General features: G+C 34.1%; 2 protein-coding genes across 7 annotated transcripts in view; one reads left to right on the top strand and one right to left on the bottom strand.

Annotated features, from left to right (window-relative positions):
- Window positions 1–20,570, bottom strand: part of LOC122414619 (uncharacterized) — a 332,085-nt gene that overhangs the window by 131,965 nt on the left and 179,550 nt on the right. The gene's annotated exons all lie outside the window — the stretch shown is intronic.
- On the top strand, window positions 12,227–13,832 carry LOC122414622 (uncharacterized). The gene is made up of 2 exons (XM_043426070.1): window positions 12,227–12,848; window positions 13,582–13,832. Exons 1-2 carry the CDS (start codon window positions 12,536–12,538, stop codon window positions 13,794–13,796), a joined length of 528 nt encoding a protein of 175 aa, XP_043282005.1. The 5' UTR covers window positions 12,227–12,535; the 3' UTR covers window positions 13,797–13,832.

The following is a 20,570-nucleotide window of genomic DNA, read 5'->3' as shown; positions in this document are numbered from 1 at the left end:
ACATGTGGTTGGTTGTAAAGTTCAACCAAAAGTAGAAGCTTTATTACGTATTCGATCGATAGATCGTGCTATCCGATAGATCGATTGTCTTTTAACAACAAATAATACGCGGAAGTTTCGATTTGAGTTTACTCTCTTAACAATATTTTCAGTAAGTAAAACTAAGTATTAAAATTTTCAATTTTCAACTACAAAATATTTTTAAAAACATGAATTCCAAAAGTAAACAAATGGAACTTAAAAAAAATGGAAATTCAAAAGAAAAAAATCTCATCGCATTAAAATTTTTACTCTTTAAATTGATGAATCGAACTTGTCAAAAAATAATCGAAATCGTCACTATTGCTTACAGCCAAAAATCAAAAGCTTCGTTTAATGCTTTTGCCTGCATTGGTTGGTATTACCAACCATATATCATTATTCGTTGCGGTTAATCTGAGTTCTGACTGCAAACAAAAACTTAACGTGCATGGTTAAGTATAAAAGCTCGGTGAAGAACTGTCTCGTTGTTCTTACCAACAGTTGACACATGCACACGCAAAGTAGTAGCATGTCGCAATGCATTGAAAAAAGAACCATCGTTAACCGTGTTACATTTCTGCATATATAATCTTTTATCCATTATCTATCCTGCAGTCGTTTCCTTCTACATATATCTTTAATACCCTGGATTATTCTCTCCATTCATCGTTTATCCTTAAATTTACATTCCCAGCCACCGAACTAAAACTTACTCCCAAAGTTTAATGTTTCACTCGATCTCTTTCCTCTATTCAATCAAAATATACACCTGTATTGTGTTTCCATAGCAAACAAAAATCCTGTTTACGCAGCTTAGAATCGTTCGTCTAAATTATAAAAATAATGGGTTATAAGACTTTTAATTAGAGCAAGAAGACGTTGTCAAATAGATGCAAAAGTTGTCAAGCATATCGGATTATGAACAAAAAAATTATAAAAGAATTAAAATTGGACGTTAAAAATCTTCACCACGTAAAATACAAAGAAAGAACATTACAAAAACAAATTGAGTCCAAAAAAATTAGAATGAAAGTGAAATTCCAAAATTTGAGTTGAAAAAACCACTAATACTGTAAAAAACGCACAATGGGAATCCAAGGACATATCACGATATCTGTAGTACTGACCTAATCGCTACCGTGACTCTTAATCATTCTCTCCGTAAAACGAAAAAATGTGTTTTTTACACTAATTAAAAAATAAAATACCAAATCTGAGTTTAAAATACGACTAAAACAATAATAAATGCACGATGGCGATGGAAAAAACACATCGGTGAGCTCTTAGATCACGATCACGATACAAAAGTCGGAAGAAAAATATCTAATTATATAGTCGTGTATTATCCACGAACATATATCATGATATCTGTAGCAATAGCCTCATATCATCCGTCATTATGTAGCATGTAGAAATGTTGAATGAAAGAAATATTAGTATACAGTCAAGTACTACGGACATATACGTTACAGAACCAGAATATACCTAGAGTCGCTAAAACACATATAAAATTAAAGCTGTGTGCGAAAAATACACAATTTTTTGATGAAGTTAAAGACTAAATAATGAATAACTTTTGAATGCGTTAAATTATAAAATTGCAAGAGGTTGCAATCGATAGAAAAAAAACAAATATGTAAACTCGCGATATCCTCTAAACTTGTGTTATTATTTTTCAATTAAGCAAAGAAATTTTGAAAACTATCGGAAATACGATGGCTCCTGTAAATTCTCTGGGACCGACTAGCTTAAACATGAATGTACGTGTTTTAAGTCACTATCGCGGCTCTAGATCGATTCGATATTTTCCCAGGCTCCTCTACTTAACCATGTACGCCAAGTTTTCGTATTGGTATTGCAGTTCAACACCGGTCCAGAACCGTCAGAACTTCGATCAACCGTAATAATAAATAACAATACACGTCAGTAATACCAACCAATGCAGGCATTAATTAAAAGCTCCTGATTTTTTATTGCAAACGATATTTACGATTTCGATTATTTTTCGGCAAGTTTGATTCATCAATTTGAAGAGTAAAAATTTAACATGCGACGTAAATTTTCTTTTCCATTTCCAATATTTTTTTAAAATTCAATTTGTTTACTTTTGGAATTCATTTCGTTTTTTAATCTTTAAATGATGAGTCTGGTCGAAATATCGACCACTAGCTTGGTCCACTCTACTTGAAAAATTCATCAATATTAAGCACAAATTTTATGAAAAAAAAAGGGTTGATTCCAATATAAAAATTTGCCTCATTAAAAGGTTAATATTTTGCAAATTAAGTTACGAACTTTTGATACTTGGTAATTTTTATTTTTTAAAAGAATTCCTATATATATCACTTTTGTTTGGAGAATAAAACATTTGGACTTCATGAAGAGTTTTTAACTGGAGTCGCGAATATTTAGTACCAAGTGTTGCTCATAATTTTTGAAAGTTTGTTTACGGATATCATTTATTTTCGAAGAAAAAACTAACATAGTATTTCGGATTTGACTTGATGAAGAATAAAAAAACAAAGCGAAACCATTGATGAACGAAAAATCAAGGGTAGTGAAAAGTACGCTATAAAACAATGTTGTAATGACAGTCTCTTGAAATTGAATTTTTCTCAAATCGTTGCACTTTAGTTCACTAAATTATCATATCTTAAGATAGGCTGAACAGATTCGCTTGCAACAAGGACCAATAGAAAGAAAAAAATATTTAAAAAATCGATACAAGTAGATTTTGCTGAAATAGTTTGTCCGTGAGGGCCGTTTGAAAATTTGATGACATCACAAAATTTTTAACAATTTTTTATTTTCGTATCTTACCGGTATCAATTGATATTGGGGATATTCTGCCTCCATAGGAAATCTTTGGCACGTACTGAAAAACAGTTCCTCATAAGCCTTTCTCTTCATCTGCACTGTTCTGTGACTTCGGTACGCGACTTCTCTTATCGTCCTTACCTCCATCGTCACGATACTTTATTCTGAGTTTATGCGACAATTTCAAGGTACTTTCAAAAATTTTTATCTGGAGAAAAATATAAAAATTGATAATATTATGACATACTCTCACTACCAATCATTCTATTCAATATCATCATCCGTATGAACAAAAAACCTGAAATACAGCATGAATGCTATAAAATAACTAGAGACAAGCACATTGGTCATTTGAGCAGTCACCTGTAAAATCATGGAAATCAGTAGTAGTAAATAATGATAAATATAATTAATAGAATTTGACACATTTCCTAATTAAATGTTTTTGAGTATTTATTTTGATTCTCTGACATAAAAACATTGAGGCATGATTTTTGTAATTATGAGACATAATTGTTATTAAAAAAAAAATTTGGGGTTATAGATTAACGAACGGATTTTTTCCGCAACTGAGTATGATATAAATCATTTTCATTTCCGTATAATTTTGTCATATGAATCCAATCCTCAGGACTCATTTTACTAAACTTCGAAATAACTCCAAGAACTCGCACATCCACACTGTTTAACGTCTTAATGATTCCGCTCTACATCGGGACGTTAAATTCTGGAGTGTTGAAAATGAAAATAGCGTGGAACTAATATTTTTTTTCAAATATCAACCTACTCGGAATAAAACGTGCAGCAGGATTTTTACCAATTGAACAACGGATAGATCGCGTTAATTATCACTGCTGTCACAGAAATTGGGAGAATCTGGGAATTCCGGGTTCCAGAAACCTGGCGGAGTTGAATATCGCGGATTGAAGTTGGATCTGTGACGAGAACACTTGTCTTTACGTTTTTGAATTTCGATATCTGATAAATCCAAATTTGCATAGTACTGAAATCAATAATATAAAAAAAAAAAATTAATATTCGAAAATGATTCTAATATTTTTTTATGAAAAAAAGTAAAAATTACTAACCTTTTCACACTGTGCACAGTCCCAACCACGCAATTTGTTCTTTTTTGCCACATTTCGCTTGACACCTTTGCGAGCATATTGTGAACTGTTTTTTATTTTTTGCGGTGAGCTGTTTGATGCTGAGATATTTCTGATCAAATTACGAAAGTTTACAGATAAATTTTCGGAATTTTTGTTAGATGTTCTTCTGAAAGGTCGAACTCTATCAGAATTTCCACGAGGATCTGTGACTTTTGAACAGCCATTCCGAGGCGGTTTGTCCTTCAAATCGTATCTGAGAACATCAATTTCGGTTGGTGTGAAAAAAGTCGCATCTATGGAATCTTTGAAAGGAACGCGTTGTGAAGTTTTCAAGTTGCTGGGAACGGGATGTTTTTTTCTTATCTTTCCAAGATTCTGCTCTTTATCCGTTCGTAAAGATGAGTCATCTACAGCTGTGTATTCCGTACAAGTGTTCACAAAATCCTGGGAATACATCAAAATATCATCATCTTCGTCGTCGAACAGTGAGGGAGAAGTTTCGTCAATTTGACTTGCAGTTGGAATGACGATAATAGAATCCTCCTTTTTTAAAGTGACAGCGTCGACCTTTTTTTTAGCCAGACCAAATTTGATCTCTTCATTCGGAGTAGAAGTCGACCGTTGATCCTGCCTCGTTGAATTTAGAAATTTATTTTTCTTATTTCGTTTTTCAATTTGATCGAAAGTTTGTTTTTTCGACAAATAATTCTCGTCGAATAAATTGCCCAAATTGTAATCAAGATCACGTTCTGTTGTCAAGTCTTTTTTCCGGCAGTGATGAGATTTTGGCAGCGATGAAGAATTAAAGCATGTTAAATTTTTTTCCACAAGCGGTTTCCTAGCCTCATTCTTTGCCGATGTTTCCTTGTTTTCAAATTTTTTAAGTAAATTTGAAGTTATAGATTCCAAATCTTTGTACGCTTTTTTTATTGTTCGAGTTCGTTGTTGTGCTTCTGGAAATAAGATTAGTTGTCATCACAAAACATTTTTTATAGTTGAGTCACACTTGAGAGTTCTTACGTTTGAAAGCGTTCCGAATAACTTCAAAAGCTTCTGAAACTTTGTTGTCTTCATCGTCAAGAAGTTCATCAGTGAGAAATTCGATGTAAGGCAATTGTACATTTTGTACATTCGAAGGAAACATTATGAAGTCTCGCTTGTTTTTTGTCTTCTTTCACAGACAAAAAAAACATCCTATTATTCAGCGGACCTTAACTCAATTCAACAAATTTCAATTTTGCCCCACGGAATTGGCAACAAGAGATTAACACTTAATCTTTTGTCAAATATTTACGAATTATTAAAGAATCTCAACGATTATTTGCTCTCTTGCGTCTAATAAATATTAAATAAACTAAATAATTGGATGGTCAAAACATTAAAATTTTTCTATTCAAAATAAAATGCTGCACTTGATGATAAGTATTTCCTCAAAAAAAAATATAATGTCCGTTTTCTTTAACATTAATCTGAGTTTAAGCTAGTTAATCCAAGTGTTAAATACCGTTTATACGCATTTTGATACGCGTATTTACAATATAGGGCGTTACTTATTTGCCAGAACAAGGTGGCCATACACCTTCAATAATATTGCACAATATAGATGATTGAACAATATTATTCAACGTGTAAGGGTAGTATTGAAACATTCGTCAATGATTAAACAGATGTTTAAGCAAATTTAAATTGAACGCGTCCAATACATCATATAACATTATTGTGCAATATTATTGAAAGGGTCGTCGTTTTTATCAAATCAAATCCAAATCGTTTTTACGATTTTGGATTTGGGAAACGTGAAATATTTCGAAATTTAAAAAAACGGGCCAATTTTACACGTATTTTTTATTTTTATTTAACTAATCAAAACAAATATGTGACGACAAACCTCGATTTTTATACGACGATATCTAGAGTCGCCGTAGCGACTCAAAAAATTACACGCTTTTCAACACACACATTTTAACACTTCTATTTACTACTGCAGACATTACTGAATCAGAAAAAAGCGCCGTGTAAGCGTAGTCATAACCGTTTTTACGATTTTGAATTTGGTAAATAGGAAATATCTTAGAATTAAAAAAAAATGGCTAAATTTACACGGATTTTTTATTTCCATTTTTATATAACCAATCTAAACAAATATATGACGACAAACCTCGATTTTTATCCAACAATATCTTGAGTCACGGTAGTGACTCAAAAAAGATCCAAAATTCGTCGGTCCAGTTCACAGGAGGTACACATTCACTTCGTTGAAATTTTTGGATTCGTCTCACAGTTTCGCTTAATAAGACTTTACAAAGCGTTCACAAAACAGACGAGGAGAATTGAAGTCATTCATTTTAAAAATAATTTTATTGAGCCTCACACTTATTCTATAGCTTGTCTGAGAAACAACTACCTAATATACTGCTCGCAAAAAATTGAATAAACAACACAAGTTGTCTTGACAACACGTATACGCACAAGATCTAAGAGAATATGCATGGCTTACTTCAATAGGAATCAACTCCTGTTCACTGTTTTATCCAACGTGGTTTAGAGTGGTAACTCGCTTAACCAACAGATAAAATGAACACCCACCATGGCACGATCATAGTGGAGATTATAAGTGTACTATGTATATTTGAATTATGAGATCCCTGAATCTCTGTCATCTTTACCGGTGACGCTGTTACGATTCTACATTGATCTATTACAAAACGAATAAGTTCGTAATGAATGATTTATGTGAAAATCCTTCAATTTATGGTAGTGTGAATGAGACATACGGATATGATATGGAAGCGGCATTCAATTAACTTTCTCATAATAAGTTTCATTTTATAGTTTATATCGTACTTACATGTTGCGATTGTGAAAGGCAATATTGCGTTATGCATCACGGAAATGGTAACTGCAGTTTCGAATCGTGCGCAGTAATTTGATTACACATGAACACAGAGTCTCAAGCATATATAACAATCGCAATATATTGCTAGGTTATTACCGATCTTTGAAATAAATTTCGCGGAACAACGCTGGAGAAAAAGTGATCGATAAACTTTCCGGTAAAATCTATCTGACAGATAGTTAACTGACAGTTAGATAGTCAATTGAAACAAAATCCGCACGTTCAATAAAATTGACAGCCATTCCCATCAATATTTTCGTGCCAGCAAATATTATTGAAGGTGTGTAGTGTTCTTAAGTTGAAGGAAATAACCAAAGGCGATATGGAGAAAATGTCGACTAATGATGAGAATATAAATATCGTGGACGGTCAACCAAAAAGTGCAAATATACATGTAAGTACTTCTGAATACTAGTGATAAGTCAAACTGGAAAAAAAAATTTAGTCTCGCTCTAATGATATAAGGATGAAACATGTAGATAATAATTTAAAAAACTCTGTAATGAAAAATGTTGAGATGCTTCAAAAGTTATATGATGATAGGAACTAAGATCCTCTTATCTTTTGAACGCGATGATCGTGTTATTGAATAAAAACTATGAAGTTTATCAACGTAGTTAGATATGTAATCAAAAAACCATATTGCGTGTAAGTTAAAAAATACTCCGCTCTTAACATTTCAGGAACTAGTGGTCAACAAAAATAAGGAATACGTAATAGAATACATCGACAGAGAAGGGTGCAATGGAATAACAGCCCGGGCGAATGAGATATTCTTACAAGATGCTAAAAGTAAAAAAATTTCAAGAGGTACAGACGAAACGATTGAAAAATACTTCCGAAACCCGATGAACCAGCACTCTCTTAGAATTCGTCAACCGAATGAAAGCAATCAGGAAAAAGGCGGATATGAAAGGATTCGCGTGATAAAGTGTCTTGGTGAGTGAGAAATGTATATTATATTGATATAATAAAATACATAATGACTATGGTGGAAATATTGAAAACATCTCCTGGAGGATAGATCTGTATCGCCTGATGTACTATAGATTCACAGGAAAATGAAAACGAAAATGGGAATACCTTCGAGCGTGCTAGGCGAATTCCTAAGAAGAAACCTCTAGAGGAGTCCCCAGTGATCAAGTATAGTCCAGCACTGATATCTGTCAATGAAAAAACCACTCGGAACAATGACGAAGAATTATCGAGATCGGGATTGAGGAAGAAATGCCTTCAAAAAGACGTAAGTTATGAAACAATCTACAACGGGTATTACAAAAAAAAATGAGAAAAGTGATATGGCTTAGTCTAAAAAAAATTACGCGATGCTGAAATTTGCAACATTGGAGACCAACGAAATTAACGAAAAAAACATATATGATTCACCATTTTTTTATTTCACGAATCATTGATATGAACTGAGTAACTATGAATTCCAAATTAGGTAGGTAACAGAATTGGAGAATTACTGGAATTGTTAGAGAGATTTTTCAGATCATTTCTTTGGACTTCAACGTTGCAAACTTCAGTGTCATAAAACTACAGCATCTGAGGCGATTTTCATTTAACTTGTTGCAAGCATAACTTTGGGGAAATACTGCTGTTTAGAAGTTTGCTATGACGCACATGAAATTTTCGAAAAGAGGCATCAACAATTTGGATCTTATTATGATATCCGCATGTTTTGCCAACGGAGATAATTATGTTTCAGTACATTTAAGTTAAGAGTAAAGCTCAGTGACATACTCGTAATATAAAAATGTTATCGACCGTTGCATCAACTCAGTGCAAAATAAAAACGTCAGAAGGATCAAAATTTCATGTCAATAACACTATTATTTTCAGAACACGCGTAAAACCTTGAAAAAAACGTCAATCCTTACACAAAAACAACTGACCTATGACTTTACAGAAATATTACCGGTAAAGATAAAATAAAATCTATTTAAAGTGCAATGGAAATGGAAATAGATGTAACAATTAACATAATTTGTATTCATTCCGTAGATAAACAAGGAGAACCGCCAGGCCTTAAAATTACAACGTCATTCAGTCCACGATGAACGGAGTCAGGATGACGAGAGTATGGAAGAGGTTTGTTGATGGAAACATACCCGCTGGTATGATGTTTCATACGTTAGATAGACGAAACCGCCTAAACCGTTTTTACAGGAAAACTGTGTAATTTAAAGGAACCGTTGGCTCCTCGTAAATGGAAAAAAATTTTGAGAATTGCATCTTCATCTGACGACGACGATGACAGTAATGACGACAATAATACAAACGAAACCAATGTAAGTGTAACTAAAGGATGATGTGGAGACCGTACATGTTCAACAATTATTGAAATGCGCATATCATCACTGCATTGAGATAATCACTAATATTATCTCCGATAATTTAATGGCCATTCCGAAGAACGGGAAACAACGTAAATATGTGTTTTAATTTTGAAATTGTACAGATACCAATTTACTGCGAAAAAAAAGCAGATGATATCGTCAATGGAAGGGAGGGACGAGAAACCAGTATGGAAGACCAAATATTCAATGAGGCAAACCGTGACTTGAATCACCTCAATGAAAAAGTTTTATCAATCCACGATGATGGACACGCATTGAAAAAGCATAATTCTGTAAGTGAAACGTAATTTTTACTTTTAGAAAGTATTTCCACAGGCATTATCGTTACAGTATAGTAATAAAAAATAATGCTATTCTATAAATAATACAAATGTATCAATATTTCAATTCGATATCTATTTTCATTTAGCAATTCAATATTCAACATAGTCAAAATACTTTCATATATAAAAAATTCGAATTGAAAATGAAGAAAAATACTAATGTAGAGAATCGTCAGTTGAAGTGAGTGTATAAATATTAAATAACCTGTTTTTGTAATCCATTATCACTCGCAATGCAGAACTAATCATGCCAATAATCACAAATAAATAAGTGCAAGGAAATAATATGTTGAGAGCTGACGTGTTCTTGTAAATCTTGGAACCAATCAACAGATACCGGTAGACGAAACACCATTCGAGTATGACAAGGTTCAAAAAACCAGGTTGACATTCGCTGTGGAAAGTCAAAAAGCTATTGAAGACAACGATAATCCCAATGATGGGAACGGTTACTATAAAGCGATGCGTGAGAAGGAAATCTTAATGGAAAAACTTGACGATGTAAGTAGAGTGATATCGGAAAATCATTACGTACGTAGTAGGAGTTGACGAGATTTCAAAATTAATGAAGAATGGAATAATATAGGAGAATAGAGTTAAGCATATGATGATTAATGTTGAATTAATATCGAAATCAAAAAAGCAGGTTCATGTCGTGGCGTCCACAAACGAGGTCCAAAATATAATAGGCGGAAGAATACACGTAGAGTTGAAAGAGTATACGGAACTCACAAACGCAAATATGAGAGTTACCGATAAGAGCGCTGGCGAGACGGCAGTCAGGGATGAATGTGACAACATTGAAAACGACATCGAGACTCAATTGCAACGCGTAAGAAAGAATATTTGTAATTACGGCCAAAAAATTACGATATCAGGTGAACCTTGAAGTAGATTGGTTATGAAAAAGAAAATTAGAAAGCGCAAATTATCTACATCAAAATACAATCGGTAGCTAATTACCGTAGCGTACGAATAGTCAAAAATTGTCAATAAATTGAAATAAAAATAAAAATTGATGTGAAGGGATTTTAAAAATAGAAAAGAAATCTTATAATATGCACGAAAGGTTAATAAAAGGTTAAATAACAATAATAATGAGTTTGAGGTACTTAACGAAACAGATTCACGAAGATGTTTCAACGGTAGCTCCCATTAAAAAACCAACTGTTACTGAAACAAGAATATTACGCAAGGGTGAAAGCGTACTCATGATGAGCCAAAGACAGTATGCGACAACGAATTCCTGTATGGCTAATGAAAAGGTATACTGTTATATCAGCTTCGAGCTCTGAAATTGTAAAACGTTAACGATTTAACAAATTTAAAGGTAGCAGTAAAAGCTTATGAAACTCCGATCCGGAAAGGAGGCCCGCGAAGATTCAAATTAGAATTCCCAATGGACCCATCGCGGAATTCTGTGGGAACAGACTGTAATGTTAATCAAAATGTAAACTATTAAACCATAATAATGTATGATTAAAATTATTTGGTAAGATTGAATATGAATATGTATGAACAAAAATGATGATTTGCAGAAAGATAAATCTCTACGTCGGGAGGCTCGAGAAATTACGACTTGGTGCAACGAGTCAAGCAGTGGTGAGGAACAAACGGAATCGAATAGAAACGTAATAACCTCGGTACAGCAAGTGATTCAAACAATGGGTTCAAATAAACAAATGAGCGAGGAACGGACGAATAAAAATTGCAGATTACCTCGAGACAAAAAAACAAAAACGAAAGCTAAATTGAAAAACAAGGAATGCGACGGAAAAAGATACTTGGGTAAAAAGGAGGTAATAAATAAAAGCAATTGTACAAAATATAGTAAAGTCATGAGAATATTCGTCTTTCCTTCATTGTACATGTTGGAATCCGATAAAGGATGAATTATACCAAGATCGACGTTATGAAATAAAATTGAACACATTTGAATTAATTGAAAATTAGTAAATTTGTAGGAAGAAGATTTGTATGACTTAATTGATGATGACAGAGAGACCCAGAATGCATCGATATCGTATGATAAAACTACGATCGTCAAAGAAATTGTACCGAAAGTAGCATCGATGGAAAAAAAAGTACGCAACAAAAAAATTGTCTCAAAGGTAAAAATGAAATTGAGGAGGTCCTTACAGTGCTTCGGAATGGATACACAGCATATGTGTATGGGGACCCTGTGTACGGACATCTGAATCATTCAACAATGTCACTTTGCTCGATAAATGTGTGGTAATCCGTTGAAAATAATGTATCGCAAACATGTATATGCACAGGACAAAAATTTTTACGACGAATTTGATCCTAAAGAGGGGACATCAAAATCATGTCCATCGACATCATGTCGAAACGCAAACGACCATAATATAATTGAATGTAGAGGGTTACCGATGGAAACCGGGAATACACAAAGGACAATTATCGTCAAAAAGGTAAAATTGAATATAAGAAGGTTTATAAATAAGGTAGAATAGAATAGGAAAAATTACAAGTGACGTCTGGAAAGTTTAATAATGCCGCAGTGGTCTAATCAACGTAAGATCGTTGAATAATGATATTAGTACAATGGTTTATTTCAACAGTAACTGCTTGTGCAAAACGACATACACGTTTTATATAGTGAATAACAATGAATCGATTAGTATGAGATTAATATATGCATACTTGTTTCCACGTAAAAGAAAGCAAGGAGCACAGGCAACACCGGTAAAAATGAAACTACCCTAAAATCATTAAAGACTCTCACGGAGACTGCCGAATACGATTCTGAGTGTACAGAGGAACAAGAGGATGATGGTTGTTGTGGTAATCGTGCACGTACGGGCAAAAACTTATGTAAGGTGGAGGAGGTAAAACAGCATTGAAAAACATTCATAATATCTACAAATTATTGTCAAACATTTTATTTGAGACCCACAATCAACGTTGTGTTTGCGACGAGTATTATTTTGTAACATATAATTTACTTTATAGTTGATTCAAGTAACAACGAATATTGGAAAAATGTTGAAATCAATCCGAAAAGATATGATAGCAGAACAAATAAAAACAAAGAAGGCTCCTCATGTAGAACCTTTAGTGGATCTAAGTACGGTACGAAATAATGAGAATGTCGAATTAGTACGCGGAATAGTTTTCAAACAATCGGTATTGATAAAAGCTTGCGGAGCTGTTAATTTGCGCCGAAGATTGAACTATTTGATAGACAATTATTGGACGGCAGAAGAACAGAAAAAATTGGTACTGTCGAATAATAAGATGACTAAACGAAAAGGACAAATAAAAATTCCTGAGAAAATAATTAAGGGACTCATTGGTAAGTATTTATAAACCTAAAATACGACATGAATGCTGTAAAAAATAAAAAAACTAGAGACCAGTACATTTATTCAACAAAATAAAAAAAAAAATAACTGGAAGCAAAAAATTGCAACCGCAAAAAATATAAAGACAGAACATCACAAAAACAAATTGAGACTAGAAAAATGAAGATCATAAAAATTTAAATAAAAACACCAAACGAAAAAAAAATTATAAACCAAAAAATGTAAACTTAAAAAAATTTGGCCGTTGTAATAGGCCATTTTTTTTAGCTCACATTATCTAATCTTATACTCATAGATTCATCAAGTACAACGGTTAAATTTTTCTCAGTTTCAATTTTTTAGTTTATTTTCTTTTTCATTTTTGATCAATATCGAAAATGTGTGGAAAAAAAGCATAATTTTGGGATAAAATTTGCATAAATAATTGAATCTTTTGAATACATTAAGCTAAAGCGAGGTGGATGGGAAGAAAAAATATTTAAAATAGTGTACTTGTAATATAAACTATGAACTTCTGTAATTATTTTTTTCATTAAGAAAAGAAAATTTTAAACCAATTGGATAAACGATCGCGCCACCATCGGTAGTTCGGATCGCCAATTTGATGAAAGAATTGTGTCAAATTTTTTTTCAAAATATTTGAAAGTTTCTAAATACCATTTCATATAAATAGAGGCTATTTTGAATAATTTTTTATAGAAACTATTTAAAATATCGAAACAGATGTATGCTTTACCCTTCAACAAACGAAGGAAATTCCGACTGATGGTTTTACAAGCCATGAAGATGGAAGGAAGTTCCTAGCTGCTAAATTGAAGGGCAATCGACATAACCAAAAAAGGAAAGGGAATAACCATTTGAAAAACCAACAGCAATGTGAAGAGCCAAACGTGGCTGAAGAGAATTTTGCATCAGATGACGATTCAGCTAGCGAATAACCAAAATGGACCAAAATGGCAAATTTAAAATTTATTATCAAAACTTATTGTAATTTAAGTTACAAAGATGACTAATTTTCTAATAAATAGGTACGTTAATTTTCTAACATATAAGTACATTTATTTATAAACCACATTTCATGACGGGTGATAATTTAAGATTTATTCCGAATCGCATCGTGTCATTTGTTCTTACTATTTAGGAGTAGAACGGAAACCATCGAAATGGTTGTTCTTCAAAAATCTACAAAAGTTGACATATATATGGGGCATTCCACACCAAACCACAGAACCCGTGACCATCACCTTTTTTGATTTTTTTAAATTTGTTTCATATTTCTGTTTTCTATTTTGAAATCTGTTTTCATATTTAAAAAATTTTTTAATTATGAAACTAAGATTAAATACCAACAAAATTACCTGCTATTATTTTTTAATATCTATGTTTTCGAATAAATTATGAGCATTTCAAAAAAGTTTTAGTAAAATTTTATAAAGATCAAATTTATTATATGGGTTGAGATAAAGGTCCGAAAAAAAATTCCAAAGAGCTTTCTCTGGTTGGTACTACCAGATAAACAAATTAAAAAAAAAAGGGTGATGGTCATGGGCTCGGTGATTTGATGTGGAATGCCTCATACTCTTCTGATATCAGATAATTTATCGAAACCAATCGATTATATTCAATATCAACATAATTTTAACACGTAAATTTGACAGTTTTGTTTTTAAATAACACCTTATGGTATAGTAGTATTGGATAACTCTCGTAATTGAACGATAAATCCGTAGATCCATGATACAATGTTTTGATTTTAAGAGGATGGATCAGTCGGTATATCGCAACCGTGAGTGCGAGAGAGATAGCTGCAAATTTCGAAATCAAAATTCTTTGACACAGTTTGACCGATTGAAAAAAAGGCTCTGTCAGTCGATTTCTGCCATCGTTCTGCGTAGGCTGACAGAGCCTTTTTTTAATCGGTCAAACCGTGTCAGAGAATTTCAATTTCAAAAATTCCAAGTGAGGTTAGTCGACTGATCCATACTCTTAAGAAAACAGACAACCGAGAACATCAACGACTTATTCTAGTACGATTTCTAAGCGATGTTTATGTGTGTATGAGTCATTCCATGTCAATTCAACGAAGTTGCGACGGTGACCTTTTTCGATTCTTTTTATTTTTTAATATGTTTATATACATGTTACAAGAAGTCTTCAGCTAAATTTTTAGCTCGTTATCTCCACCCATTTTCGAGTAATCGATTTTTGCTTAAAAAATGTATATCTCTGATTACAATTATCATAATGTCACTTAATACTGGTCATTTTTCAAAATTTTCAACTTTTCTAAATAAAAATTAAAAAAACGGAAAAATAATTTTTCTCAATGCTTTTTCGGCTATTCTTAGTCGAAAAATTGGTTTTTCGTTCAATGGGACACTTTCGATTTTCTTCAAGAAAAATTCACAAAATTCTGTATTAGAAAACAAAATTTTTGAGCCTTATTGCAAGATGGGCTTCAAATAATTTCTCGTAAAAAAAATTAAAAAACTTTTTTTTCTGTAATTTTGATTTATTTTTTTTTAAGATCACGGAATTCCTTCAATCACTCTCAAAATATTGAAGGAATTCCATGATCTTAAAAAAAAATAAATCGAAATCACAGAAAAAAAAGTTTTTTAATTTTTTTTACGAGAAATTATTTGAAGCCCATCTTGCAATAAGGCTCAAAAATTTTGTTTTTTAACACAGAATTTTGTGAATTTTTCTTGAAGAAAATCGAAATTGTCCCATTGAACGAAAAACCAATTTTTCGACTAAAAATAGCCGAGAAAGCATTGAGAAAAATTATTTTTCCGTTTTTTTAATTTTTATTTAGAAAAGTTGAAAATTTTGAAAAATGACCCGTATTAAGTGATATTATGATAATTGTAATCAGAGATATACATTTTTTAAGCAAAAATCGATGACTCGAAAATGGGTGGAGATAACGAGCTAAAAATTTAGCTGAAGGCTTCTTGTAACATGTATATAAACATATTAAAAAATAAAAAGAATCGAAAAAGGTCACCGCCACAACATCGTTGAATTGACATGAAATGATCCATAGGGGAGGGTGGAGCACGACGGCCCTCCGAAAAGCCTCTAATTTAGGGGACCGTCGTGCCCCACCCTCCCCTATAAATTTTAGAAAATAAAATCAATGGCTTGAGAATCTCTCTGTATCAAATGAATGTACCAGTACAATTTGAAAACAATAAAAATCCCAAGAGACTTGGTGAAAAACGACAAAATAATTTTATCCACACATGCGCCGAAAGTTCAACTTTTCAAAATCGGAAGGTTGAATTTTCGGTGCATATGTGATGATAGTATACATTCCACGGGACTGAAATTAGACCACCTCTAACCGGGTACCCTCGTCTTTGGCTCGAGTGACGATTCTGCTGCGGTTTGAAGTTGTCTACTTTGCCTCCTCGAGTACATAATATACTATTATATATATATTTATAATTATATATATATATCACTGCACATATAAATATTTGTAAGAATGTATTTCATTCTAGATTAGAAGGTGTACTAGCAGTTTCGCAATGATTTGCGTTGGAATCGAATACCGAATATGCCATGTGCTTCGAATAGTATATATTCCATTCGAAAACTATGTCGTTCAGAACCTTTCCAAAACATCAGGCACCAAAGATTACATCAGGTTTCTGAAAACCCTAATGTAATTAATATGGTTCCCCCAGAAAAATAAGTGCAGTCAAAAATAACTCCATGAACAGACGGTTTAATAAGCCACGATTGAGAAGCCCAAGAGCAGTTGTCAACCCTGCGTCGAGAGGGTTGATGACCGGCGATCGAGAAGCCCAAGAGCAGTTGTCAACCCTGCGTCGAGAGGGTTGATGACCGGCGATCGAGAAGCCCAAGAGCAGTTGTCAACCCTGCGTCGAGAGGGTTGATGACCGGTGATCGAGAAGCCCAAGAGCAGTTGTCAACCCTGCGTCGAGAGGGTTGATGACCGGCGATCGAGAAGCCCAAGAGCAGTTGTCAACCCTGCGTCGAGAGGGTTGATGACCGGCGATCGAGAAGCCCAAGAGCAGTCGTACACCATCCAGACGGAGAGTTGACGACCGCCGAGTGAGCTTGCGGAGAAGTCGACTACCGTCTAATCTGAGGGTCGACAACCCCCAACAGAAGTGCGCTCGGGTTGTACAACCCTCTATAAACGAGGTCGTTTTTTGAACATTTACGACCCATCGGGTCGACAACCCTTCAATTGAAGGGTCGCTGAGTTGTCAGGGCTTCAAGCGGGCGCGTATAGCGTAGCTTTTATCATTCATGTTATGCGCTATACTGCCATGAACCCGGACGAATAACATACATTTGTTCGTTCAAATGCGAAAACAGAAAATAATGTAACCGGACTAATAAAATGAACATGGTTGTCCGGAATAATGTTGTAGTTCCAGATTCCAGGTTCATAGGAAAGCACATATTCATATAAATTGTCGAGTATAGCGGGAAATATTCATATATAGAAATTGTTAACTATCATGGGACTTTAAATCAGACGTTTATCAACGAGTTATTTATTTGTACTAATAATATTGTTGTATCATTGTGTGATATTTTGTGTGTGTGTTTTTTTACTTTTTGTTTATGTTTTTAATGCCCGCCCCGACCAGCAAAACCTCGGCTTTGCCTCGGTCCTGCAAAAGTCGGGTGAGCGCCCCCCCCCCCTTTCTCACGATTGCTAGTAATTATTGAACGTACTTTCGGCTATGGGATCAAGAAAAATAGTATACAACCCACTGCCCAAATGTTGGATGCCAGGAAATCCAACTTTCAGGACTAGGGTCGTAATATACTATTTTCCAAACTATCTAGTTTTTTTTATTTTGATTTTTTTTTTCAAAAAAATCGTTTTTTTTCAAATTCTCTTTTTTTACATCACTTCCAAAGTGAAAACGTTTTTGCACAGATATACAAAAAGTATTTGTGTATCTGCAATTACTGCTTCATAGATTACTGTCTACGAAATGGCAGATATATGTTTGCGGATTATCATGTGTGGTTACACCTGCACATGAATCATGTGCCCACAATTTTGCACAATTTTGGCACTGAATCTATGATTCAGTGGATAAAGAATACACTTTTTACAAAATAAACATTGGCAATCTTCGTTATTATTCATATAATTAATTTTGAATTGAATTACAGAGGGTGCGTTCGACGTACGTTAGAGCGTTGTAAGTTCTGAGAGCGCTCACTGCGTGCGCTCGACTTACGTTTGAGCGGTATAAGCGCTGAGATCACTTTCAACGCTTACAGCGGTAAGTCGGAAGCACTCGGTTACGGGTGCAAAATGCACCCAAGGTGCATTGAATTAAAATCATAGTAAAATAAATTTCATGAGTTTTTGAGAGGTACCCCTTTTTGCCTCGGATTTTTTTTTTGAAAATTAAAAAGAATTCCAGTACATTTCTCAGTTTTTGGGAGTAAAAAATAGACAGAGCTTCCCAAACTTCTGGAAAGTTCAATATTTCCTTTGTGATATGTCGAATTTACAAATGTACCGCGTTGCGAGCATCCCTTCCCGGACTGAGAGGGGAGATCATCCGCTTTCCGAGCGAGTGATCTCGTCGATCAACGAAATCATCAATATGCTAGTATAGAATCGAGAAAGACGTAAGCCGGTGATCAGAGATTCTGGATACCATTCTCCGTCTATATACATCGACAGCCCAGGCCTGGCATACAGAAGAACGCCAGATAAGTAATCATCACCTTTCTGCACACGCAGATCAACATTTATTTCGTGAAATAAAATATATGTATCGAATAGTCCAATGTTCGATGATTTAATAAATAAATCATTATCGATTCCTTTCAATAAACAATAAAAAAAAATTTATTCTCTATACATTTAAAAGAAAATATTATACCTTAGGTTTCCCGTTTTTCCCCGGTCTCCCCTACTAACAGCCCTCTTCAGCTCACGAAAAAAAAATTTGATTTTTTTTAAGCACTCCACTATTTATACACTTATTCATTGGTCCATTGACTGTATCCTTTACGTGGGATGTCCAATTACTTTCGAAATGCCAACAGCTGTAAATTTTATGGACTATGTTGAAATGTACCTGGAGAATCCTTGAGGGGAGACATTCCCCCGAGGTGCTTTTCACCATTCTTACCAGATGGCTATTCAGCTTCACATGTTAAATGGTACTGTGAGTAAAAAGCTTCGCTCGTTTTCTCTTTTTCATAGACCTGCTCGATCTCTCTTCCTTTCACCCATCTTTTCCTCTCTACCTGCCGCATGGGAGTCGTCGTTTACTTATTCTGTGACTTCGCCCCTCCCTCATTTTGGCCTCGTTTTTTTCCTACGTCTCTCATCTCTTACTTTTTTGCCTCAACCTCACCCAGTCCCTCCTCTCCGCCCTTCAGTCACTGCTTTAGCATTTTCTACTCTCATCACGCTATCTATACTCTTCCGTCCCTCTCCAACTTTTTTTCCGTCTTTCCAGCTTTAGTTTTTCCTACTAGCCATATGTACCGTTTGCCCGTTCACGCTGTTTCTCGTCCCGTCAGCATGGTCTCGGTTACTAGACCGACGCTAGATCTTCTTGCCTCGCTTTTCGTACCCTTCATTCACCTCCCCTACAACATGCTCCATGCTCAGCGACGACAACGACCATTGTTGGCATATTCTCATTGTCTCGTACATAAAGAGAGAGAGGAAGAGAAAGAGAGAAAGTACACCAACATGTTATAGCACGGTTCAGTCCCAGTTCCTGTTTCATCTGAATGAGCAAACATGAAACGATGGAAAACTGGCATCGGAATGGCCTACTCTTCGTTCCATTCTTGCAGACACATTTCCGTATATAACATGAGGTTTTTCATATCTCTGTCTCAGGTTCTATATTTAAGCCACCCCCCCCCCTCCCCTCCGCCCCGCTCCTTTTCACAATATCCGATAGGAAACAAGAGCAGTGCCTATCTGAATAGGAATAACATTGAATTTTTTTTTTAATCAAATAGCACAATACTGATGATAAAGATCAAGCTTTCACAAGCTTTCAAACTGGTAAGAATATGGTTTTCAAACGCTCGGATGAAGAGGTGGTAAACACTTCAATAAAGTGGAACATTCATGACATGTGGTTAATATAGTAGTCATTGGATTGTGAAATTCACATCAGAACAATTATTCCAATTTTAAAACTTTTGAGAATTTTCTTACGGAGATCTTCGGGAATGATTATGGAACAAAAATTATTCTATTTTTGTCAACGAATATTTATTAATCCGAGTGTTCTTAACTTAAATTCATATCTAAAATTAAATCACTAGAATCATATTACACCGATGGTTTTTATTTTCATTTGTATGACACAATAAATTATTGACTCCGTTAAATATCACAGGAAGTAAATCCTTCGTTTATTCTTTAATCACAATTGTTTCAACTCATATTATTAGATATGGGAATTAAATTTTGTATGGATAACGGACTGAATTACGGCTAATTTCTCACGCTGTCGTTTTAATTACTAGTTGATAAGAATCCCGGTAGTGAACTCGTTACCCGTTCGCTTTAAGGGAAATTGACACATTCAATTCATCCGTACGAAGCTCGTTGAACGTTAAGAGGTGGAGGACCCACAGATAATGGTATGCCAACGCCCATACTCTAGACTAATCAAAAAGAGGCATGTTCACCCACATAAATATTAAACAAATATTTTTATTTT

The sequence above is a fragment of the Venturia canescens genome, chromosome 8, assembly GCF_019457755.1.
Source record: "Venturia canescens isolate UGA chromosome 8, ASM1945775v1, whole genome shotgun sequence".
NCBI lineage: Eukaryota > Metazoa > Arthropoda > Insecta > Hymenoptera > Ichneumonidae > Venturia > Venturia canescens.
This window is presented reverse-complemented; position numbering and strand designations above follow the sequence as displayed.

Bases quoted from the DNA above. Each gene is read 5' to 3' on its own strand.
- LOC122414622 (XM_043426070.1), top strand. From the start codon at position 12,536: ATGTTGAAATCAATCCGAAAAGATATGATAGCAGAACAAATAAAAACA. The intron at 12,849-13,581 runs GTAAGTATTTAT...ATATCGAAACAG, and splicing joins AATAATTAAGGGACTCATTG to ATGTATGCTTTACCCTTCAA.